This window comes from Polistes canadensis, unplaced genomic scaffold, assembly GCF_001313835.1.
Source record: "Polistes canadensis isolate GaletaPanama2010 unplaced genomic scaffold, ASM131383v1 scaffold_73, whole genome shotgun sequence".
Classification (NCBI taxonomy): Eukaryota; Metazoa; Arthropoda; class Insecta; order Hymenoptera; family Vespidae; genus Polistes; species Polistes canadensis.
The window spans coordinates 1-27,773 of NW_014569620.1; the positions used below are offsets into that span (position 1 = coordinate 1).

The following is a 27,773-nucleotide window of genomic DNA, read 5'->3' on the forward strand; positions in this document are numbered from 1 at the left end:
TAAGTTAGAAGTATTATGAATACACTATATTTAGAGAAAGAAAGAGAGATAGATGTGTGTGTGTGTGTATATATATATTATATATGTATATGTACAATTGGTTTTCCTCTTCCGGGAAGTTTGTAAATAACGGTGGTAGTTACCTTTAAATTAACTTTCGCGTTACAAATATTAGTGAGAATAATAAATCATAAAATCGGTCCATTCGTTTATATATTTACAATTAAATTGGTGTATTTTCGAGCGATCGGACGGATTTTCAAGCGATCAGTGTTCGGGTAAGTGTTTCCGATGTGAAAGTTCCTTCATTAGAAATTAAAATAAATGAAGTGTGTTTGGGAATGTTAAGCAATCGTTTACCAACGATTTTAGAAATCCTTATGAATTATTGAATTTTCAGATCGATTAGTTTTTAAATTTATTTTCAGAGTAGCGTCCTTGTTAGGTTAAGGTACCTTGTCAACATCGGTCAAGTGGTTTAGGAATAACTAAGTATTGAATTAAAATTGTTTTTATTTTTCGTTTTTACATAGTCAAATGTGTTTAAAATAGTAATGATCAAAATTAATTTTTTATATTATGTGTTTAGAAATTTAAACAAATTTTATTTATTTATGATATTAATCGGTGATACGATAATGCAAATATTTAAGCAAATGTTATTCTTTTTATTCATATTTTATTCATACTTTCTTTTTCTTCTTTTATTATACAACAGATTTCCTAATTTAGTTGTTATAAAATGATGTCTTGTAAATTGTTAATCGTATAATATAATGTGTTTGCGATTAGAAGTCAACGTAAAGAAAAGAATATGATTTACTTAAGATTTGTATTAATGGATTTATTATAAATTAAATTTTGTAGATATTACTTTTACAATATTAAGATATATCAGTAAAAGTGATTGAATGAAAAAGTTATTGTTTTATGGCTTAATATATAAGAATGGTATATATGTTCGCTATGTTTTAAGAGTAAGCGACATTGATAGTTTTCCAACCTGTTTAAAGTCAATAAAATTTGCTTTAACCCAGCTATCGACTCAAGAACCACCTGTTAGATTTCATCTAAATTTAGAATTCAGTGGTAGAGAGTCGGTTAGAATATTCTATAGATACTTTGGATCTGCCAACGCTCTCATATTTCTTTCAAAGGACAGTATGCACCGGTTTGAATGTACTTGTTTTTTGTATTATTTGTTTCCATTTTACTACTCACCTTTAATAAAATTTATACAACTACTCGATTACTGTAACTTTGCCCGAGCTGGTTGTAAAGTAGAAATGTATAAGTATACTCATACCTTTTCAGACTAACATACATTTCTTTTTTATTTTTTTTTATTACAGGCTAAAGAAATTAAAAATATATAGAGAAGATACATCCATTAGAAGAAATCACAATATGGCCAATAGAAGGGACAAAGCTTCAGGTGGATTTGTAAGTAATATGCTAATCATTTTGCAAATGATTTTTTTAAATTACAAAATTATATTTTTGTATGATATAATATTCAATTACAATTCCAAATTATACTTTGGATATTGAAAGGAATAAAAACGAAGGGGTGGGGGGTGTTTGTGGGAGGGAAGGGGATATGAGAGAGAAATCAATTAGAAAATGGATTATAAGCAAAAAATTATTTTCTCTAAAGAGTGGTAGAAATAAAATGTTACAGAATTAATAAGTTCAAATAAAAAAAGGGAATTTATTTATTTATTTTTTGTTTTGTTTTAAAGTAACGAGCAAGTGAATGCAATTAATTCTCGTTATATAGAATGTTTCTATAGAATATTTAAGAAATAACTCATCATAGAATTCACTATAGTTTAGTGTACATTACGTTTGCGAGATTATCGTTCACCATATACGTATAGTTTCGTTTTTATAGTGCATGCTCTGTCACCTGTATATTATATGAATATGTATATTTATGTATGCGTGTACGTGTGTACGTGTGAACGTTCGTCTTATCACGTACAACATTTCATAACGAGAATGTTCGTACAATAGAGAGGTGCTCTGACTTCTACCGGGCTAATACAAGTATATTTAACGTGAAAGGTATGTCAAGATATGCCAGTTCTGCTGGTAGTCAGCGTCGAGGTATTATCGGTGCCGAGGCATACGTGACCAATTCTTTAATCGTTTTTCTTTTTCTTTAAAAAAAAGATGATTTCTCAGTTGTTGTTTTTTTTTTAAATTTTTCCATCAAGATTAAAAATAAAGTCAACACACACACACACACGAGATAGTGATATTTTAGTAATAAAGTTTTATATTTTATTTTATTGATGTTTTTGTTTTTTACATTGGTAATAAGAAAAAAAAGAGTTGTATAGACGTTATCGTATTTTTTTTTCGAGTGCAATGATTTTAATGTTTAGAAGACAAAAATTGATTTATCATCTTTTATGAGAAGGAAGAGGAGGAGGTGGAATGTAATTAATTGTACGTGAATTCACACATATGTATATATATATAAGTAAAGTATATATATAGATATGTGATTTTTTTTTATCGAGAAAGGGAAAGTATAGAGATAAAGACGAGTAGATATGTCTCTTCTGACAAGCAATTTAATTTGAGAAATGTATGTTTCTTGCACCGTGTTACCGACGTTGAATTGTCGTTCCATCAGGCTAATTGAATGAATTAAAGTCATTCGTAAAGAGAACGTCTATGTATTATGTTTTTTTTTTAACACCTGGTTCTACGAATCGTGCAGTACCTTTACTTTGTTCTATCATTGTATTAATCAAAAAAGGTTATCGACGATGAAAGGATAATGACAGGAGTGGTTATTTAATAAAGACTTCTAAATTGCCGCAGTAACGACAAGTTTCTTCTCGTAAGAGTTAAAGAGTGAATCGTGTGTTTGAAGAAGATCGAAATGTCGACGACGATTAAAAGACGGAAGACTTGGTACAATAAAACCGAGGCTGGCATTAAGGTACGCTAATGGAATATTTTTTTTTCTATACAAAATTTTCATTTTATTTTAATATTATTCCATTGTATAATTTTATTTTGATTTTATCCTATATTTTGCTTATTTTATTTAAATATATAATATTGTATTTCATTAATATAATTTTTTTTGTATTTTATTCAATTAATTATCAATTATATTGGAATAAATTTTTAAATTTATATTTGTTTTTCATCTGCAATATATTATGCAATGTAAATGCGAATGAAATAACAAATATAATAAAAATATATAATACTACCTTTGAGAGATTATACATGGAATACTTTTACAGAAATCGTGAAACAACACCTTGCGATAATCGTCGAATCATTTTCTTATCGTTCTCGTATCGTTTAGAGATATCGTAGCGAGCTTTTATGTATCGTAGGAAACAAAACGCGAAACTTGTCGCTACTCGACGATATTATTTCATATGTAGGCATACGATGCGTTTCCTGTTGCTGCTTTATTTATCATTTTCGTGCTACAGCAATATGATATTTTCTATTCCATTTCAATCTGTTTCCCGATTCCTTAGAATCGTATTTATACATATTTATTTCGTTACATTTCGTTCATTATCGATTTTCAATGTTCTTTTCGCGAAACTTTCTTCGCGTTCTGCTTTCATATTTAATCGAGAAATCATTAGCTCCTACGCGTTAAAACATAATCAACTTTTCACTCTTACTTTTACCTTTTTTATTCTTTCAATTATGATTTAACTTTTTAACTCTGGCGTTTTCTAATTTATATTTGCACGTATGTTGATGTTTATTTAAATATTTTTGTATATATTAATGAATATGAGCCAATATATTTATATATGTCGATCTAATACGATTCATATGATTTAGAAATTACAACCGCGAACAACGAGTATAGTTTGTATTCGTATGAATTTGTCAAAATATATAATAGGAAATACCTTGGACAGTAGAAAAGTTGGTTCAAAGTCACTTAGTTAATTCACATTCATTTATGTGCATCTGTTATGTACATATATATACTTTATGTACGATGCAAGGTTGAAACATTGTCATCGAAGTTTGTGCTAAAAAGATATTCCACGAGATCTAGGTGTTCATGTATACAAGGTGTTTCAAAAGGTCAGAACCAAATTTATACCACGTATTAATGAAATCAAATAGATCAATAAAGTTCATATGCATTTATGTTTTCACAAATGCTTTATTGAACAGTTAGATAAAAGGGTTCCAATATTCCCAGATAAATAAAAACAAGTGATGAAAATCCATATGCAACGCGAACTTTGCAGTATATTTTGAATATTTTATACCTATAGTATTCATTTTCAACAAATTTATAGGAGGAAGCCAATATGTCTATCATAATACTAACATACAAAAATATTAATGAGTCACAAACTTTTGATCTTTCGGTCTATGTCCATTAAGGCATTTTTACTCACAGTATAGTTTTTTTTTTTAAACACTCTGTATATGATCGAGAACGATCGTTCGATTCATGGAAAAAAAGATTAACGTTGCCATGGCCACCTTTTTCTCGTATTGAAATTTTTTACTCTTTTAATGACGTCTTTAGATATTTATCTTGAGTCTGCTTCTAATTATAATTTAAATCGAAAGAGAAACTTTTTTTTCTAAGTTTATCTTTTATCATTATGTGAGATCTTCTTAAAAGTTCGTTTACATTGCGCTCAATTTGTTTATATTTTATGCATATTTATTAAACAGAAGGATGTGAATACGTCATATTATATGCGTAAGTGTGTGAATTATAAACATGATATATGAGAAATTGATAAATTTATATAATGTTATTCTTCATTTATATAGCTTTCGTTAGTGTTTGTAAATGACTTGAATTCATTTTAGAGTACATGATGCGAATTTTTCACAATCAATTAATAATAGTTATTAATTTAATGAGATTACGGAATAAAAAAATATTAATGTTTAATGTAGTTTATAATACGTTACATACTATATACACAATAATTTAGTTTTTTTATTAAATTTCGTAAAAATATTATGATAAGATAGATAAATCCATGAAAATGTATAAAAAGATAAATCCTGCACATCCAAAATTTATATTATATATTATTTATAATAATTTTATTAATTCATTTTTCAATGTTATTATAAATAATCCTTATAGATATCTAGAAACTATTCAAATATTTAAAGTATATACGAATTGTATATTTCGTTATCAATATTTAATTGAAAGAATCTACTGCGAGGCAATTATCATCCATGTTCGTTCGAAGGAAACGGTTAAAAGATAATTTCAAGTTGAATATAGGTCGAGGAGTTTGTTCTTTTTAACAAAGACGTACTTATATACTTCATATGATATTTTCGTTACGAAAAATGTTACCTTGAGACTTGCTCGTAAATCAAAGACTCGATCGAAATGGGATAACATCGAAATTATCGAATGCAAGGTGATGGAGAGAGTATGGTAAGTTTGCGAGATTGCTGATAATCGATGTCAGAGCCATATGTATCTACTTACACAGTATATTCACACAACTCTATATGTATGTAAATTTATATATACGTATATTTGAATGTCGAGAAAACCGGTCCTTTCATCTTGCATTCCACAGGGACAGCTAAGTTTTTATTTAATTTTAATTCATCCAAATATTTTTATATTTCTATACGTATTACAGTTCTATATTTTATCGTAAATATTTGAAATCCGTTATATCATTAATTGATTAGTTAAAATGAGAAATATATGTTCTTCGTAAAATATGACGTTTCTCTTTTTTCTCATTTTCAATTCTATGGAATTTACACAATCAGTTTATATGAGAATATTTTTATTCTATATATAAATATTTAAGATAATTCTTTTTTTCTGCAAACTCTATTCATGATAATATAGCGGTTAAAAATATAGTATGTAAAATATAATATACAGTATATCCTTGTAGAGTCAATTATATGGAATTTTGTATATTGTCTAAGTTACTGATATATAATGTTAGGAAATTCCGATAATGATGATTCGTCAGTACCATTTTGGTTCTAAACGAGGAGTCATCTATCGACGAATTTGGACTGGTACTTTTTGAAAAGTGAACTCTCGTGCAACTTAGAATACGTATTTATATACATACTTACATCATCGACTTCTCGAGAATGAAATGATCTCATCGTTGTCATCATAGTTGTATTCGTATATTCACTGTGTGTTCTTAGTTCGTGATTTTATCATTTTTATGATAAGTTCGTTGATCTTTGATGTTAGTTTCTAACGATTTAAGATAATCAACTTTGCTATTTGTTCGCTTGATAAACCAACGAGTGATTAATATTTTTTTTCTTTCGATTCTCTGTAATACTCACCCCTTATTAGGATTCTTGTTTGTGTGAATGTATTAGTATATACTTGTGTCTATGTGTATAAGAGAAAAGAGAGAGAGAAAGAGGTATGTATGTGGTACAAAATACATGAAACACGTCATCGTATAGTAAAATATATATCCAGCTACATTTGGCGTATCACTTATGTACTGTCGTTACGTAATATCTAAGCCACGTTAAAAAAAAATGTTGATACATGCTTGTAAGACAAGTATAAAATACATGTAGTAGTATACATATATATATACACTTTGATATAAATGTTTATGTGTATTATATGTTTGCTTTAAGTATAATATATATCTAATATGTGCGCTTGCACACAATCTCTGTTATATTTGTCATTACATTCTTTTTTCTTAGATATACTTATCTTTATTTTATATTTGTTTTTGTCTTTTCTCTTACATTTATTAAATTTTATTATATGTATTTATATTTTACGTACATATATATGCATATAATATAAAATCCTAGGGATAATTCGTATTTTCATTGTCAATTTAAAACAATTAATATTTTCTTTGTATTTACATATAAGTAATTAATATTCATACACATAAATGTGTATATATATTTATGCGAATGAGATTTCTTCGAATAATTTACAATGTATTATTCTTACTGGAACATTGAAAAATTTCTCATGAATTATGATAAAGTGTAGCACAAACAGATCGGTGTTTGCGATCACTGTGCAATGCCGTTACACATTGAAACGAGATCTTATTCTTATCATTCGACCGCATCTGCGTGTCTTGAAACCGGTATAAATCGATACAGTTGGCAATAACGACATTGCCGAGCTCCTTTTCAAACAGTTCGAATGTGTTCTTATTTATTTATTAGGTGCAGAAATTAATTCGGCGTCTATTAAAAATAAATACATATGATTTTTGTCATCTCGTTTACTAATAGTTTTTCTTTTGTTTAATTGTGTTAAATGTTTAATATAAATGTAAGTGTTAGTAATTAAAAGTTATAAAATGTAACGGAAGATTATTTAAATTCACACACACACACACATAATCCAAAGTTATAAATAATTTATAATGTTAAGTCACACTGAAATTAATTTTTACATCTAATACTCTCTTACCATTTTATAAATTTATTATTTACGCGTTATTATTCGTAATGCATAATGATAATAAAAAGAAGATTCGAAATTAATCTTTATTTTGTATCTTTCGCAACTGACACATTCAACGTGTCGAGATTATAAGTTATTTATAATGGAAAAAATATTTCGTATAGTTTTATCGCGAATAAACACGCACGAAATTTTGATCAAACGACTAAGATATTTTTCTAATCGTTTTTAAATGATGGCATTAACGTATATCAAGGTAGACACGTATTACGAGCTCTTATCGTTATTAAAAGAATTATTGAATTTTTTTTCTATTTGTGTGGTTTAGCGTCATTCGATTATAATAAACATTGTAAAAATTTGTGGAATAAATATTGAGGTCATATGTATCTTTATTTTTATATAAAAAGAAGAAACAAAAAGAAAAATCAATAGAAAAATAAATGTTCTAAGTGTAGAAGTGTTTGAGAAAATAGGAAAGAAAAAAAAAGAAAAATTCTAAATGGAGAATTTAAAGGATTATACACAAAAAATTCGTCGTTTTTACTCGATCTTGTGAGATAAGTTATTGACCACCTACTCTTCGGAAGGTGTGTCTCTTTCTTCTTTGGATGATGTCATCATTCACCTCCTTCACTATCGACGGCGACCTCAGTGTTGACCTTAAAGCATTCACCCTCGAGCTCTCGAAAGTTCCTCTTTGTCACGCAAACTCTTCCGCTCTGCTAAGTTTGGATCTTACCGATCCTGGAATATCGTCTTTGACCTGATTGGTCCTCGAAAGGAGAAGGTTTTTTTTATATTTTTTTTTACTAATGTTTTATATATAAAACCTTGGAGCTATTCGAAGAAATGACGCGTTTCTATAGACCACCGATCGTGCAGGATTTTTTGACGTGTTACGTGTCACGATAGTAATAACATGATTCATCTCACATTAATAAAATGACTAGTCCTTATATTTTTTTTACTTTTTCTGTCGCGAAAATACGTATTCTTTGGAATTGAGAAAAAATGTGGTTATTCGTTGATTTGATATTTTAATATCGTTTCTTTGTTAAAAGATCGAACAGGTTTTGACTTTTAACGATACGAACAAAATAAAATAAAAGTTGCCACGATTCGGTCATCATTTAATTTTGGGATAATATTGTTTTTATTGAATTTTAACTTATTGTTTAATCTTTATTATTTTTTCTTAAAGTTTTACGTGCACGATAGATAGTTAAGAGTTATGGATATTACATATATGTATTAGTATGTTGGATATTTCTTTGATATAATGCGTGTTAAATTGCTGACAAATTGTTCTATTCGTTTTATTGAACAAAATGAATTATATACTGTAACTGTAACACATACATTTATATATATATATGTAAACTTAAATCATTCCCGTTAGTTTTATCGAGTACAACGATTAAATATTTGCGTTTACTCGGTCTCCTAGTTTTCTGTCCGACCTTTTCCTTCTCATCACGAGTAAGGCTCGTAAATTAAAGTTGCGAATACTTGACGAGCCATTCGATCTGTTTCATTAGAAACATCTTTTGCGTGCATCTCGACGATCCTGACCTACATTTCTCTTTCAACGTCATCAATCTTGTACGCACTCGCTACATACATACATTTTATACTTTTTGGTTAATACAAAGAAATAAATAAATTGCAAAATATTATTACTTTTTATAATACTTCTTGGTATTCAAATGAAATATATAAAGAAATTTCGAAATTGTTATCATTGTCAGCACTTTTTTATATATATATTTTTTTTTACATAGGTATTCATTACATATTAATATTATTGATTTTTAATTAATTAACGTATCCAACAGAGTTATGAAAGTAAATGAACGTAACAAAAAGGACATTTGTGATATTTTAAAAGAACATTTAGAGACATTTTTTAATTTATGATAAAATCCTATTAATATTACTAATGGTATTGTTTCCATTAACACTTATCATTCAATCCGAATACATTTTTACTTATAATTTCTTTTTCTTTTTTTTATTTATTAAAAATCGAGGTCGACGCGATAATAACGTGTAATAGTCCACTAAATTGTACAAAATATTCGGAAAGCAAATTCCCACGTTGCCTGCAATATTGGAGAGTTATTTCTTATAGAAAAGAACAAACTAATAATACCTATATATAAATATTGTCGTAAACAAAGAATCGATTTAACACTCGAAATATTACATTCGCGTTTCGTGAATATAAAAGTTCCGCTCGTTGAAATTCTCTTCGTCGAAACAGTGTTCAGACACTATACTAATCGCAAACGGAGATACGGGGAAGCATGTTCACGATCGTGAAAATTGTAGGACAGTTACAAGTTTAAGGCCGGGTAAACTTGTTCCTGATAAGCGTCCAGCGTGGAGGAAACTATTGCCCACAGTTAATACATATGCGTGCGTATTAACTTCCTTTTGTATGTGTGTATGCATAAGCTCATATATATATATGTATTTCTTTTTTAATTCTCTTATTCTTTCATTTTCGTTTCTTTAATTTTTTCCAAGCTCGATGCCGTTATGTTAATCTTATGCTACGACCTAACTGTACCGTTCAGTTACTCTCGAGAACACCGTTTTTTCTTTTTTTTTTTTTTTTTTTTTTTTTTATATATATATATATATATATATGCATATATGCTTACATGACAATAATAATAGTAATAATAATAATAATAATAATAATAATAATAATAATAATAATAGTGATGAGGATAATTTGTTGACCGATTGAAACGCGAGCAGAATTATTAATATCTATTCGAAGTGAAGTGAAGGTGGAAAAGTTACGTGATGGTATCAAGAGACTCTTATCTTTTCTTTTCTTTATAAATTAATATGATTATAAAATAATTTTGTATATATTGAAATTTTTGTTGTTGCAGAATTACATATATTAAATGAATATCGTAGTATTATTAATGTTGAATGTAGTTTAACGCGCAATGTAACGATTTGAGTTTTTCATCAAATTATAGAAAAATATTATGATATTGTACTATATTATGTGTTTTATAGTATTTGAAAGTTATTAATTATTAAATAATTATTGTGATTCGTGTATCTTATTTATATGGGTTTATTTTAGAAATTATTAATTTATTATTGAAAAATAATATTTTCTGTGTATTTTGATCATAGATTTAAAAATATATGTGACTTTTATTATCACTGAAGTTACCCGCCCCCGATATATTTTATGACACCAGGTTATCCGTATATAGAAAATTTTTCTCTCGAATGATAATGGTCATAACTCAATGTTAAAAAATATCAAATTTTCGTAGCTAACGAACTTATGTGAAAATTTATGCCATCCCTATACTATTCCCCTTTTATATCTACCGTCTATAGATATAAAATAAATGATTTGGAGTTACAAACTATATAATACCAGATTCCATGGTTGAAGTAACTCGCTTGTATTCCAAGAATGCAGAAACTTATAGCAGCCTTTGTCAGAAGTCCGATGCTAATTAACAAAATTGACTAAATTAGAGAATGTATACAGATATACATACAGTATTCGTTAACTATGTCGCTTCTTGTTTTTCTATTATATTTCATTTTATATTTGTTCATCTTTTCATTTGAGAACAACAACGAAATACCAATGTGTAATACGATTGGCATCTAACTGTTATATACGTAGATATGTAAATAAGTATCAACGCGTGTCATTGAAAATTGTTGAAGTTTTAAAAAATTGTATTGATAGGAAATACATTTTTATAAGGATAAAGAAAAAAAAAAAAGAAAAGAAAAGGAAATGAATCATCGTTTTTGTTTATCATTTAAAATTCTTCATTTCTTCTTCATTACAAAATTCTTTACTTCGTCTCTAATTTAAACTAATTTTCTTTCAATTTATATAAACGTTTTATACAATATATATATATATCAATTTTTTTGTTCTTTTTATTGCATACTAATAATTATTTGATTCACATGCGAAATAAAGAATATATTCTATTTTAATACTTATCCGTGAGATGTGCTTATGTAAACCAGGCAAATACCGTTTTCAAGAACAAGACTAACCGCATTCCAAAAATCCTGTTTTAAAACATAGAAATCTAATTAACCTATGGTCAAGTGCCACCACGAGAAATCTATTATAGTGGTAGAAATTAATGAGTTTGATTGGCGCCAATGCGTATCCACGTACCGTGAAACGCGTATTATATCCGCGTTCGACGTATAAGGGATAAAAACTGTATGAGCTTTACGCGGAATCCCTTTAATCTTTCGGCGTCGTTCACCTCTTTTAACGTGGAATCGTAGAAAATGTCTGATTTTACGTGGAAAATATAAAGTTTTGTAAAAAATTATGTTACAATGTAAAATAATGGAAATTAGACACTTGTGGTTATTGCCAACTATCGGAAGTAATTTACAACAGGGGTTATATATTTAATTTGTTTCTTACAAGTTACATTTTCTCGAATTAGATTGCATTTCTTTTACGTTTACAATTTTTCTTGATTGTTATTTTTTAATCAAAGTAATTAATAAAGATGTTTAAACGTTGAATATTTCGCAAAATGATTGGTATTTTATTTTTTTTTTTAATTTATTATTAAAATAAAAATACAATTTTTAAGTGGAAAGCACAAACATATATGTAAATTGAAATATTTCGCTTGGAAAGTACTGTCTGTTATTTATTTTGTTATTTCACGAAAAAGACTTGTTTAGACAAATTTTCTTTTAAATAAATTTAATAATATTAATAATAATAATATAATAAAAAATAAACAAACTGATTTCATAATTATTATTAATCATTTTAACACTAATTTATGATATATTAAACTAATAATATCCGTGGCTCCACCTGAAGGAGAGCGACCAATCTCTTTTGCAAAGGAGTTTCACTTTAGTATTACATAGCATAAGCTATAGACACAGAAGTAAAGTAGTATTGCGTATATATATTTCTATACGTGTATATATCAGTTTGTAGTGGTAGAATGGAAGGAGCTAAGCAGACGAGAGAGCAAAGTCAGTCTCCCGTGGACCTTCCGCGGATACATTGACGTGGTGTAGTTTGTATACTTTATTCCTAATTATTCTAAAATGAAAGTTTTGAGACATCGAATTATTATACTTGAAAGATAATAAGAAATTGTTTAAGTGAGCAAATGTTTTGATCGATTAAAACAACATCACTTTGTGTTGTTTTATTTCGAAATTTTTCGTCACGTAATAATCGACATCATTATTTCGTTTAATTTTAAATTGTGTTGAAATAATAATAACAATTAAAAATTTACTTTACGTCAAATTTTTTTTACAATTGTTAAAGCATTCGTACGAAGAAGATAAAAAAAGAAACCGTAATTTTTTCAATCTTGATTCTACTAATTGTAAGTGTCTAACTAACGTCATCGTTTCTAAAGGAAATAGTAAATTACGTGCTTTTATTCGCGCTGTTTGATCATAGAGGTGGTTTTTCTATTTAAGCGATGTGCATTTAAAGTTCGAGCCTTGAATATATAATCTCGCGGTATATTGTCGGAAGATGACGATGAAGTATAAAAATATATATATATATATAAGTATTATTTTTTTGCATCGTAGAAATAATTATTGAATAAAAAACATAAATTTAGGTATTTATTTGTGTGAAAATCGTTGAACATAAAATTAAATTTAACTTTAACGAAAATTATCGGTAAACCGAATAACTGGTAAAGTCACGGATGACGACATACAGAAGAAAGTCTAATTAACATTCGATGTCGTCGAGTAATTTGAAAGTCGATATTTGCGAAAGACTCCTTTTCCCATCGGAGTTGGTTTCACTTTTTTTAAAAGGACGAAAAAGGGCTAGACCATACCCTCTTTCGTGTGGAAAATAAATCACATTTTTATTCATATGAAAATCAAATTTTTTCACACGAAATAAATATTTCAAATGTTTCGATTAATATTTAATTTATCGATATTTTATGAATACTTATTAATATTGTAAAATGTGTTAAATGATTGATTTTTAATTAAATATTCAATAACAATTGAAGACAGATAATAGTCTAGTAGGTATTTAATAATAAATAAAACAATTAGTATAAAGATATTATTAAAATAATATTAATAATTTTAAATGTTATAAAATCAAATGAAAAAAAAAAAACCAAAAGGGAAGGAAGGAGCGGAGGGGGAAGAGACATTCACCCTTTTCCTTTTGAAAATAGACATGCGATGCAATCGATTCATTTGATCTATTGTTTCGTCCTTTTCTTCTTTCGTAATCGATTAATCGCGCTTTGTTCGTAACATCAATCGTGTTACTTCTTTGTACTTACATACTAACATACCGTGTACACGTACATATAAAGAGAAGAATCCCGGTCTCGATAATCATTAAATCTCTCGATCTTTCGCGATCGTTGCATCGTAACCGGTCGGTCAGAGTTAAAAATAACTGATTAAAAATTATCCACTAACGTAAATTCCTTCATTCTTTTCACAAAGATGATGATGATGATGATGATGTCGATTAACAATGTTTCTTTTCGTATTATTAGTATTATTATTCTTTTTTTTTTTTTTTGTCACGAAAACATTACGTCGTATTTTACAGGTATATATACACGCATACACATAAATGTATAAACACCGATTCAGTGCTATGTCATAAAAAGAAAAAAAAAAATAACGGACAATAGAAAATTACGAAAGTCAAAGTCGAACTCGAAAAGTGCCGGTCATTTTATGTGATCGAATCAAAGTTCATGAATCGCATTAAAATGTCATTAAATGCGAGTAAATGTCTGTTACGATGTAAACGCGTATGTAATAATCATTGTTTTCTTGATTGGTTAGAAGAAGATGCCAGAAAAATCGAACGCATTTTATAATACTTTAATCTTCGATTAAACGACAAGTTTTATATAAGGTTCTACTGAGTGATATTATATTTATTTGAAGTTGTGTTAAAGAAGACAAATAAGAAGATGACGACGAAGGAAAATGTGAGACTTTAAATAAAATTTCTGGCAAATTTTCAAGTAACGCTGTGTTATATGCACGCTCTTGAATGAAGAATCTCTCGTTGGCCAGAGATCGATGCATCAATAAAATAAACGAGAAAGAGAGGAGTGGGAGAGAGAGCGAAAAACGAAATATATTAGAGTGAGATTATAATTGCAATCATGATCACGGATTGGGTAAGATCGTTTGATTCCAATTGTTAATTCATTACAAATTCATTTATTTTTAATAATTTCGTACTCATCCTGTTATCTTTAATCGGTCTTGTTACGGTAAAAGCGTGTATTCTAGTTAAAGGCAACGTTTTAATGAAATTAATTATACTTTCATTCAAAAAGAGAGATAGGATCTATAATTAAAAGATTATTTATTATAAGATCAGCGTTATCATGTACAATTGTATTTGATCATTTTTGTTACAATGTACCATTACTATAAATAAATATAAATAAAAGTATATTTTAATATATTATACGAAGTATATACGAGTTTTTTAAATTGAAAATATTTTTCTTTCTTTTATATTTTTTATTATAAAATATAGTAAAAAAAAATATTTCTTTTCTGTCTTATTGGTTTCTTTTTTCTATGAAAATTTAAGTAGATCGCCAGTCAAGCGGTTAGATGATTCATTCCAAAGGCGTTGTATTGTAATGCATAGACATAATATACTAGTATATATGTATATATATATATCGGTTAAGTTTGTATATGTATACCCTTCTTTACAAAGTGCGTAGGTGCATTGAAAAAGTCGATTCTACGTGAAATAATGTCGGACACCAATGAATTCGCTGATGTGTCATGCTCCCTTTATCCCATGATACTCTCGCGAAAGTCCCATTGACGGTTACTTTCTATAATCTATTCTTGCTGTTCCATCATTTATGGTTAAAACGTTTTTTTTTTTTAACGAGTAGCAACGATCAAAAATATTTGTATTTTTTTTTTTTTTTTACAATAATACATTAAAATACAACCATTTCTAAATTGATGCAAAAATAAGGATACTTAAATTGTAATATATTTGATTGACATAATTACGATGTATTAATTGTTATTATCATCAAGTAATTTCGTTTGATTATATCTAACTAGCAAATTATTATAAGATCATTTATTATTTATTAATATCGATTTGTATATCTAATATAAAATGAAAAAAAAAGAAAAATATAGATAAATAAATCTTAAATAATATAATACCGTTTGATTTTTTCGTCGATGAAACTACCGAACGATGAAGCCTCGAACGGCATTGTTTTCCTTATCGAGTTTGTTCCATCGTACGCGCGACGAAAATGAATAAGGAACGGACAGTATGAAATTATTATTTTACAGCACGTAGCATTTTTAGCTAACTATAATAGAGCTACGTAGCTAGCTAGCTAGCTTGCTTGCTTGCTTGCATTTTTTCGCTTCGTGTTGTTAGTGTGAAATCGACCGGCCGGCCGATTGCTGACAGTAAAAGTCTGACAGTTCTTATCCGGGCATTGATATCTCTTTTTGTTCCTATCGATACTGCAAAGTTTCGATGTATTGTTTTTCGGAAACGTGGATTAGAAATATTTTCTGCGTAAGTTAATTATTCATTGATGAATACCAAAAACTCTAATTCAATTTTTAAATTTTTACAAAAAAAATAAAAAACAAAACAATTTGGTGAAGAGAGTTATAGAGAAATCTATTAATTATTAAAATAAAAAAACAATTAGTGAAACAACACAGTGCGGGTCTCATAATTTCGTGATAAATCACCATCTTATATTATCAAACTATAGTTTCATTTTAGACCAATCTATAGAAATTATAGAAAAATTTATATTTCAAGAAATTAAACTACCTATATATTAATAAAATTATAAATAACAAAAACTGGATTAGTTATTAATTTCTCGATGTGTATGGTTGACGAATATGCTCGCTAATTTTCGGCTAACCTTGTGATTTCTCCATTTCCGGTTTCTTTAAATTGATTATATCATGACATCATTGTTTTATAAAATAGAAATAATGTACCATATTTATTCTTAATGTTAGATATTTAAAGTTAAATTTAGTTATATTTAAAGTAGATTAATATTTCAAGGTTTAGTATAATAATCATAGCTTCAAAATTATAAAATATACTGAAAATGTACTATATAATATTATTGAAATTAAATATCTTCCTGTTAACATCGTAACATTATTTAAAAATTATTTTCTTGAATATTGTGATGATTCATTTGTAGATAATTTTTAATAACTATATTTGTCACGCAATCTCGTATTTACGATATTTTAAAAACGTCCAGGAAAACGATATTTTGTGTAGAATATTTACCTGTCGAAGATAATGTTATCGCTTTGACGTAAAATGTTAAACCGTTTACGAATAAATGATTCAAATAGCCTCCAATAATTTGTCGATAGTATCAGTAATCATTTGAAAGTTTCGAAGGTTAATTGTTCGTAGTATATTTCTCTGGGATAAAGTTTCAAGAACAATGTTTTCGCACTAAAATAAGAAAACAAAGATTAAAAAACAACAAATATTTTCACATTTTATTCATTACTATGTCGTAGCTCGAGTCATGGTTTACCCGGCCCAAAAAATCAGGTCGTGGGGGTGGAGTCAGGAGTGGTACCGATAATAACACAATGCCTCGACCACACTCTGGCGATGATTTTAATGAGATCGAGCAGCAACGTTGTATCATCGAGAAAATGGATGAGGAGGCTGTTAATGATAGGTTCGAAGAAATGTTGGTGAGTATGAACAATAATTAAAAAAAAAAACAAAAAAAATTTTCATATAAATAATTAATGTGCCAAGCAAATGATGTTCTCTATTTTAAAACAAGTCATTTTCAAATTGAAATTGAGATGCATATATGAGTCGTTTATTTTAAAAGTGTTGTAAATGTAATAAATTTAGCAAAAATTCATTAACACTAATTATACTTATAATATAATTGTAAGAAATATTGATTAAAATTTTACAACCAGTTATGGTAAGAATTATTTCGTTTGTTCTAAAAAAAGGATCCGCCATATTTAGTAGAAATATTGTATCAATGATTCGCGTTGGCTAATATAAATAATATTATATATATAATAATTATAAAATATATTTAATAATAATATAAAATTAATTTATATAGGCCAACATGAATTTAACAGAGGAGAAGAAAGCTCCGCTTCGTCAACAATCTGAATCGAAGAAGAGAGAGATGTTGGTATTACATTACAAGGGTAGTATGCAAGAGAATAGATCGAAATTCGACAAACCAGCAGACTACATTCAATACCTAGCTCAACCGGATTTAAGTGTTAACAAGATTCACAATTGCATAGAATCTCTTAGAATTGCACTAACGAATAATCCTTTGAGTTGGGTTCAAGAATTTGGTACGAAAGGATTGAAGCAGGTTTTAGCAACACTCAACGAATGCTATAGAAAGTGAGTACTGTGAACTATGGTATATATGATATTATAATAAAGGATAATGCATATTTCGAATCTCATGTACATTTATCTATTTTAATTGAATTCTTCGACTTTGTCGATTTAACAAATTCTAATCTTTCACTATTTGTTCTATTCCAGTGCCTTCATATATTATGATAGGTAATTTACGTAATTATAAAGAAACGATACTATTTGCTTGTAATCTTTCCGTTTTTATTTCCTTTATAGCATAGTGTTTCTAGGTTTTATGTATATATAAATATATATAAATTATTCGCTTATATTTATTCATACCTTATAAACAATTAATATGTCAATAAAAAAATAGATGATTTATAATATCACATATATTAGGGCAAAGTTTTATGTTATCAGATTGTAGTGATTTTAAATTAATTATGGCTTTCCAGTTTTTCTTTTTTCCTTTTATATAGACAAATATTTTAGCACTTATTTATTTTTGCATGAGAAATGAATTAAAAATTCCTGCTTGCAAAGCATAAAATGATCAATAACAATATAATTATTTCTTTGTGATCTTTCTTTTATTAATTGTTGTATATAATTTTTTTTTAGCGATAATCGATACGAACGAATACAGTACGAATGTATACGGTGTTTAAAAGCCATTATGAATAATACCGTTGGAATAAAGGAGATGTTAGCTCATCACGAAGCTTTGACAATAGTGGCTAGATCGTTGGAACCTACAAAACCATCCGTGATGTCGGAAGCTGTGAAGTTACTCGGTGCAGTCTGTTTAATTTCGAGCGATAGTCATAAAATGGTTTTAGATGCAATCACTATGAATGGCGAGTTCAAGGGAAGAGAAAGATTTTTACCCATTGTACAGGGATTGATGAATAGAAAGAATGAAAATCTAAGGGTGAGTTGTCCGTAAAATAAAATTTTTTATTAATTATTTATTGAGTCGGCCCAATAAGTAATAGAATTTTTAATATACAAAATATTGGAGTTATTTATTAGGATAGAAAATATAAAAAGTTATCAATACAAAATAATTAGTATTATTAATTTTTAAATAGAAATAAGTAAACATTCACTTATTGGTCAATTGAATATGTACTTTTTTTTTCTTAGAAAATGTAATAAAATAGTGTTTATTTTTTTTTCTCTACAGGTAGTGTGCCTTCAACTTATAAATTCGATAATTAATTCTGCCGAGGATTTAGACTTTCGATTACATTTAAGGAACGAAATAATGCGAGTAGGATTAGCGGATATATTAGAAGCTTTAGAAAAGGATAAGTCCGACGATTTATCTCATCATTTAAGGATCTTCAACGAATACAAGGAAGATGATTACGAATTATTTGTACAAAGATTCGATCACGTTCGATTGGAATTAGACGATGTGAATGATTGCTTCGAGGTAGTTAAAAATATGGTAATGGAGACATCTGCGGAGCCGTATTTTTTATCTATACTACAGCATTTACTACTTATTAGGGACGATGCTTTGGTCAGGTACGTATCGAGATAGAAATTAACAAATATTATTTTTCGTAGTATTCAGTTTGTTTGCAAAATGTGTTGACGACTTTCAGGCCAGCTTATTATAAATTAATAGAAGAATGCGTGTCGCAAATAGTGTTACATCGTTCAGGCTGTGATCCAGACTTCAGTGCGACGAAACGCTTTCAAATAGACGTTCAACCATTAATCGATACTTTGGTTGAGAAATCGCGAGCCGAGGAGGAGAGACGTTTAATGGAGGTGTCTCAAAAGTTGGAAGAAGCTATAGCTAGTAAGCAAGAGGCTGAGGCGAAACTTCAACACGCGGAAAATAAAATTAAGGAACTTGAACAGGGGGTCGGAAAAATTGGGGGAGCTAATGCGGTACGTTGTACGGTATTAATACGGAGTGTTAATGATCTTTTTTATTTTTTTTATATTTTTTTTTGATAAATGAAGTTGTGGAAAGTGATAGATAAACATCTAATGTTGGATTTGTGTGCTTAGAAAGCAAATTGTCTAATAATACCACCACCGATATCTGGCGCGAATGTACCACCACCACCACCACCACCTCCACCACTTCCAAACTCAATTGGACCACCGCCGCCACCTATGCCACCTGGAATGGGCGGTATGCCGCCGCCGCCACCCCCATTGCCTGGAACAAAAGGACCACCCGGTATGGGAGGTCCTATGCCTCCACCGATGCCAGGGATGGGTGGTCCTCCACCTCCTCCTATGATGGCTGGAATTACATCCATGATGCCATCATTACCTAATGGATTGAAACCGAAGAAAAAGTGGGAGGTTGAGGGTCGGTTAAAGCGGCCCAACTGGAAGGCAGTTAGTTTACTTTTTTCTTTTTAAAATTTTTTTTTATTTTGGATATATGATATCAATCAAATATTATAAGCGTTCTATCTTTTGTCTTGTAGATATCACCGCATCAGTTGACGGAAGAAGTATTTTGGACAAAGGTGCAAGAAGAGAGATTAGCCGGTCCAGAAATACTCGATGGTTTAGCACAAAAATTTGCGTCGAAACCGAGTGGCAAGAAACTCGACGACGTCGTAGATAAGTGTGTAGAATGTTACCTAAGAGTATTTAAACAGTTAAAAAACATTATATGGTTACTTTTAATATTTTTCTATTTTTAGATCGGCAACAATAAAGAAAGTTAAAGATCTCAAGGTTCTAGATAGTAAAGCTGCACAAAATATATCGATACTTCTTGGAGGTACATTAAAGCACATGTCTTACGAAGATGTTAAGGTGTGCTTGTTAAGATGCAATGGACCAGTTATCTCGGATAACATATTGCAAGGATTAATTCAATATTTGCCATCTCCAGAGCAATTAGCCAAATTTCAACTTTACAAAGATAATTATGATGACTTGACTGAAGCTGAACAATTTTGTGTTACGGTAATTGTGGATGATTGAATTGTTAACAAGCCAAAATAGTTAATTCTATTTTTAGAAATTTTTTAAAATTTTAGTGTCGGAGCGTTTACTTGATTCTTTTATAATGAGCTAAAAATTATAATTGATAATTAAATTTTGTATTTTTATATTTGTAACTTATGTACATTTTTATTATTAGATATCGACGATCAAAAGGTTATTGCCTAGGCTAAAGTCATTGAGCTTTATGCTCAGATACGAGGAATTGGTACAAGACATTAAACCAGATATAGTAGCAGGGACAGCAGCTTGCGAAGAGGTTAAAGGAAGTAAAAAGTTTGCGAAGATTCTCGAATTGATTTTATTGTTTGGAAATTATATGAATTCTGGAGGTGGAGCTTCTGGTCAAGATTTTGGTTTTCAGCTTAGTTTTCTTACCAAGGTTTGTGGATTGAATTGATGTAACAGATGGTCTTAAAAGTTTCTTAATAAGTTTTACATGCACGATATTTTTTATTATATGTTATTTTATTGAGTTATGTATAATCTATACATAGAGCAGAATGTGTATGTGTGTATATATGAGTCGTATATAATTCAGTAAAATAATATAAAATAAATAATATTGTTTACGTAAAACTTACTAAGAATTAGCAAGAAATTTTTGGGATGACCTAATACATAAATTTTATATTTTCCTTCTTTTTTTTTTTATAGTTGACGAGTATAAAGGCTGCAGATAACAAAGAAACTCTTATGCATTACTTAGTATCTACAATAGAAAGGAAATTCCCAGAATGTTTGAGTTTTACTGAAGAACTGGCACACGTAGATAGGGCTAGTCGTGTCTCTTTAGATAACGTACAAAGAATACTTCGTCAAATGGATTCTAACATACGAAATCTTGAACAAGATCTTGCTAACGCTAGAATTCCTCAATGCGACGAAGATCTATTTTCGGAGGTCATGACTGTATCCTTTTAACACTAATAGATAATTTGAAGTTTTATTATAATGTATTAACGTAATTGCCTTAACGCTTATTCATCTAAACATAGCCATTTGCGAAGAAAGCAAGAGAATCTTGCGAAGTTTTGAAGAATATGTTTAAAAATATGGATGTTCTTTACACCGAGATATCTGTATTTTTCTGTTTCGACAAACAGAAATATACAATCGAAGAATTGTTCACTGACATAAGGACGTTCAAAGATGATTTCGTGGTAATTAAACAGATAAAATTAAGTTATTCATAGGTCAAAGTGATTAACTATCCTTTCAGAAGTTATTTAGTTTTTACTATTAAAACAATTGATTAATCAAGTAAACTGCGGTATTACGCGAGCTTTTATAATTTGAATTTTTATAACATGAGTTTCTACAATTTTACTATTGTAATTAATTTTTTATATTTACAAAAAATTTTCTTAATAATTACTACTAAATGAAAAAATAATTTGTATTGCCATTAAAAATAAAAAAATGATACGAATGAATTTTTTTTATTTTTGTTTTGAATAGTTAATCGTATTGACAAAAAAGTAGTTTAATTGATATTTTTATAACGATTTATAAAATAAATATATGACCTATTTGATTTGATTTGTTAAATCTTTTTAGCAAGCACAAAAGGAGATGTTAAAGTTACGAGAGGCGGAAGAGAAGCAAAGAAGAGCAAGAGAAGCGAGAGAAAAGGCGGAAGCTGAAAAGGCAGCACGTGCAGCAAGAAAGAAAGCACTTGTTGATATGAACGCTCATGATACTCAAGAAGGTGTTATGGATAGTTTGATGGAAGCACTTCGAACCGGTTCTGCTTTCAGTCGGCCAGACCAACGTCGCAAGAGGCAAACACGCATTGCTGGTGGTAAGCTTCTTAAGTCTTCACGTGGGACGTCGTAACATCCAAATGATACCGATTTTTATAATCGGTTCAATAATCCATGGTAAATCGATTGAATCGTACAATGGTATAGGTGTTCATACAAATCATTTCTTAAGGTACACTAAGTCTTGGAAAATATAATTTTCAAAGTTATTTTAAACCATGTTCCTACAAGATTTCACACAGGGGTCATTTTAATTGTATCTATATTAAAAATACGAAAGAACTACAAATTTGTCAAATGAGTCTTTAATTACAGGTACACTAGATGATACATCATTTAATTTAGTCACAGAAGAGAGTCAAAGTCCTAAACAGTCATTCATTAATTCTGTTTGTACACCTGAAACGAACGTTGGGATAAATTTTGTAAAGAAGCAATTTCTTACTGGCTACGCACGCATACTTACACCGGTTAAACCAAAACGCGTAATTATTACTAAAAGATATAAGAAAAATATAGTAGTTCAACGTGCTATTGTCAATCGTATAATAGTGAATAAAAATGGTAGAAGTATAAGACGATGTAAATCTTCTGGACATTTACCAAACAAAATGTCATTTATTAACAAACAATTTTGTAGTCCTCCAAACAGTAAGACGAGAAAGTTTTTCTCAACAATTGTTTCTTCGGAATTAAATTTTGCTTGTAATAATATAGGGAAGTTATCAAAATCTTTCGATTCTTTACTAACAATAAATAAGAAAAAGGTAGATTTATCTTCGTTAAAATTAACACGTACAAATAATTTGGAAAATATTACTGATCATATCGATAAAACTCCAAATAATATGTCAGCAAGATTTCCGACGGATCTAAACTTGACTCGGCCGCACCCACCTTATGTTACTGCCGTTATTAGAAAATCAGAATGTTCTAAACCTACTGAGATCAATAGTCTTGCTTTATCATTACCATATAATACTCCTTCGAAAAAAACTATGCAAAATAATAGTACTAATAATTCAACAGTAGAGGTAAAGAAAAATTTAGATTATAACTTTCACGATGTCGAAAATATTTTGGAAAAACTTTGTACTGGAATGGATAAAAATTATACCTCTATAGAGGAAAAGATGTACATTTTGAAAGCTTCGAATATTAAACAAGGAATTTATTAAAGATTGGACATGTTGGAAACAAAGTACATGAGATTTACAATATCGTGCTGAAAAATGTACAAAACCTTTTTACGATTTTTTTATCTTTTATTTATTATTTATTATTTATTTATTTTTTGAGATGATAAGACTGATCGAAGGAGTATATATACTTTTTCTAATATGATAGGTATTCCTTATTAGCAATTTTTAAAATATGTTTGTGTACCAGACTTATTTATAACGATTTATTAAAATGAACAAATTGCAAATATAATATTTTTCTAATTTTGAGGAAAATGCAATATGTTTTAAAACGATCAATTACAATGTGAAATATAATAAGACTTGTTCTGGACTGCACACATTAATGTCAATCAATAATTGTACGAGCTGCTTTTGTAATATTTGTTAATTAAATACATGCAAGTCATTTTTCATTGTTCCATAACTTCCCTCATAATTTTATGAAACATTTTTTCTTTTATTAAAGTCGCAACATCATCGAATTATCGTTCAATAAATATTTCTTGCTCGATCGGTAATACAGTAAAATGTCTTTTTTTTTTCTTCTTTTATTGTTTACATTACTTCGAAGGGGTAACTTAGCTCTTTTTTTTTTATCCTATTAATAAATTCTCGTAGACGTAAGTTTACAACGTTCATTCGTATTTTGACGAGATTAATTCAAGCCACGAATTTTATTTTCATTTTTACAGCAGAAAGGAGAGCACAACTTAATAGGAGTAGATCGCGAACAGGGCTAGTAGTTGGATCTGGTTTGCTTGGAAGAGAACCATGAACGTAAGTCTACTTTTGTTTATCTTATAATTCAAACTCTAAACAGCAATAATAGAAACGAAAAAACAACCATTAATTATTCGCGTATAAATTTGAGATATTTCAAGTATTAAATTATTATATAATTATACTATTAAATATATTTTTATAAAAAAGAAAATTGCTAACGAAAATAATTCTTCCAGAAATCTTTTAAGTTCAGCAGTAATATACCAGAATGTCAGATTTCCGTCCTAAACTTGATGCTGTGATGGTTTTACACTTCAATTATGTTTGGAATACCAGAGACAACTAGATAGGAGAACATGGTGTTCCATCCAGCACGACGCAAGAGATATCGCGTCCGGTTATTATTTGTTAATAATAGAATCGTCGGTTGGTAATAAGTTCGATAAAGTCTTCCTTATATACTTCAATATTATCTGACCATGAGTACAACGGTTCATCTTCTAATTCATGTAATGCAATTTTATATTTAAACATGGAGCTATGCATTAATATTCTAGAAAACCAGAAACAAGAAAGCAACAGTTATAACTGTGCTATGTCGAATAAACATTTCATAGTTATTTAATGAAATACTTATTGATATATAATACAATGCTACTTATCAGTGTCAGGTCTTTTAATACAGAAAATCAAAACTATAATAGAAAAAGGTAAAATAATATAGATATTTGACGAGTAGGAATCTATTATTTGGTGCATAATTATTTTGTTTAATTACGCTTTCTAAAACTTGTCGATTGTTGTTCGAAAGTGAATTGTTTCACTGTAAATCGAGTCAGTCGTACAAAAATATCTGTATACATATCCTTCACTATTTTATCTTTTTTTGTATTTTTTATGTTTTGTAAAATGTGCTTGTACGAGAACATGGAAAATAGTTCTGATTTAAAGACGATTGATAAATTTGGTGCTCGATAAACCCGTAAGAAAAAACTTTTCAAAACATCATGATAATCGATCAAAATTAATTAATCTTTATCGGGTTTAATTAATAACCAAAGATCAAGTAGCATTTCTTTGTCATTGTCAGCCGTTATGAAGATGATTATAACACTCAAACGTTGATGCAACAACGTTGATGTAACGATAGTTACATCGTCCTAGTGATATTTAAACACACATATATATATACATACGCGCGAACATACCTCGACATACTTGTGCAAAACGTCACACCGTATTGCCAATATATTTTATACATATATAGTATACATGCACATAAGTTTTGTATAGATATAATTTTGCAATGTTTCTATTATTGTATAATGTTAGATAAAGTTGAACAATTATAAGATTACTATAAAGTAATCATTGAAGAAATCAACGTACATATATATGTTCGTTTTTATTCCACTATATCATAATGATAATAGAAGCAAATAAATGTGTTCTTAATTATTGCTAAATAAGACAAAATATACATACACACAAAGAAAGAGAGGGGGAGAGTGAGAGAGAAGAGGGAAGAAACGCGTGCTCTTAATTGCGCACGTATTTTGTGATATATGCAATTGTTTTTCTACTTTACGAAAGCATTATTTACATTATAAGAAGGAAAAGCAGGTGTTTTCTATTATTCTTTCTCGCAATGTAGCATGCATTTGAAAGTATCGCATTTATAGGAAAATGTTCAAATATAGACTTGCAAGTCGATATTCAGGTTTTTTTTTCTTTTTTTTTAAAAGTGAATTAAACACTGGTGCAAGTTCCAATCAAGTGAAATGTTTGTACATAGTTGCTAAATCGTCTAACTCTAACGAGGCACAAACTTTACATTTTATAAACTGCTAAATATAATATAAATGTAAATATATATAGAATACAAAATATGTTTAAGGATAAGTAGAAAAATTGATTATTAGAATTTAGAGAAAGAAAGTTTTACTCTGATTGGTATAATCATGAGAATGATAAGTACCATTTTTTCGGTAATACGGTGCCAAATTTCAGATTATATGTATACCTATGTTGTACATATATACATATATCATAGACAAGGGATATATTCATCTTTTTCATTATCTATCTTTAAAATATTAGTTTATTTAACGATATATAAATCTTATATAATCGTACCTAAAAAAATTGCTATACAATACACAATTGAATTTATTTTTCGAATCTCAAAACTCGTACGCAGTCAAAATTGTTCATATTGTAGTTTAAAATATTGAATTTTAGGAGACAATTGTATCTATACTGTGAATATGTGAATTTTAATAATATTAATGTATTATTATTGGTACATAACATATTATCAATTTTATTCATTTGATATTCCCGATATGTAAATATAAGAAAGTGTATCAAAAGTCGCTACACCAAGAAATGAAAAGCAAAACTAAAAATCAATACTGGTTTATTAATAAAATTGTTTTTTATATAAGGATATAAATGTTTAGTTACAGTGTCGTTAAAAATGTATGAGCTAACGATGGGCTTACTAAATACTTATAGAGAAAAAATTCTAATTTTTTAGTTCGATAAAGCGATTGTTGAGACATTCTGTATTATATTATAGATAATTTATTCATATAAGTGCTGGTAATTATGATAGTGGACTAAGTTAAAAATTTTTTTAAATTAATTTTATAATTTATTTTATATTACAGTTACTGATATCGGAAAATAAATGATAATATTACTGTTTTTTATTTGTAGACTTAGCTCATTGTCATAATTTGGGACACACATATTACATGTGAATAAAAGTAGGAGTTTAAATAACTGCGACGTTAAAAGAAAACTAAGAAAATGTATGTTTTGTATCTCTTCTTGCAAGAGCAAGTTACTTCGTACTTTTTCTCAATAAGGATGGAAAGTGAAAAGCGCGAGAAATCCCGTTTGGCTAAATACTTCCAATAATGGAAAGAAGAAATTGCCATTTTTACGAAAACGACGATGGCGCGAGTAAGGAATGATTGCGAACGTTTAAAAATGCATATTTGCAATCGAAACTATCTAACTCCTATCTAAATGGTATTTTTAATTAAACGAAGGACGTTACGAGCTATATATTGTAGTTATAATTAACGTTTACTTATCTAAGTTTCCTACCATTACCACGTTTCAGTTTTATAATACTCATGTAATTATAGTCATGTCATTAATGATTAGTCATAATTTTTGCTGCGATTAACTGATCTTCGATATTTTGCTAACGCTAATAATTGTTTTGTCTCTCT

At 28.6% G+C, this 27,773-nt stretch overlaps 1 protein-coding gene across 6 annotated transcripts; it reads left to right on the forward strand.

Moving 5' to 3' along the window:
- The first annotated feature begins 99 nt into the window (after window positions 1-99).
- LOC106786413 (protein diaphanous) lies at window positions 100-27,603 on the forward strand. Of its 6 annotated transcripts, none has more exons than XM_014747785.1 (16): window positions 100-278; window positions 1,353-1,443; window positions 17,027-17,209; window positions 17,605-17,903; window positions 18,051-18,071; window positions 18,489-18,798; window positions 19,054-19,400; window positions 19,481-19,772; window positions 19,896-20,234; window positions 20,327-20,469; window positions 20,549-20,816; window positions 20,995-21,237; window positions 21,513-21,767; window positions 21,854-22,018; window positions 22,416-22,659; window positions 22,937-23,952. In XM_014747785.1, the coding sequence occupies exons 2-16, from the start codon at window positions 1,408-1,410 to the stop codon at window positions 23,797-23,799; spliced, it is 4,008 nt and encodes a 1,335-aa protein (XP_014603271.1). In that variant the 5' UTR covers window positions 100-278; window positions 1,353-1,407; the 3' UTR covers window positions 23,800-23,952. The 6 variants fall into 6 exon arrangements, with proteins under 6 accessions (XP_014603271.1, XP_014603269.1, XP_014603270.1 ...); XM_014747788.1 differs by lacking the exons at window positions 100-278; window positions 1,353-1,443; window positions 22,937-23,952 and adding exons at window positions 2,515-2,956; window positions 24,501-24,582; window positions 24,765-27,603; XM_014747787.1 differs by lacking the exons at window positions 100-278; window positions 1,353-1,443; window positions 22,937-23,952 and adding exons at window positions 2,518-2,956; window positions 24,498-24,582; window positions 24,765-27,603.
- The last annotated feature ends 170 nt before the right edge of the window (window positions 27,604-27,773 follow it).

Coding starts and splice junctions, on each gene's coding strand:
- LOC106786413 (XM_014747783.1), top strand. CDS start 2,897: ATGTCGACGACGATTAAAAGACGGAAGACTTGGTACAATAAAACCGAG. Junction 17,210..17,604: donor ATAGGTTCGAAGAAATGTTG/GTGAGTATGAAC, acceptor TAATTTATATAG/GCCAACATGAATTTAACAGA. Junction 19,773..19,895: donor AAATTGGGGGAGCTAATGCG/GTACGTTGTACG, acceptor TTGTGTGCTTAG/AAAGCAAATTGTCTAATAAT.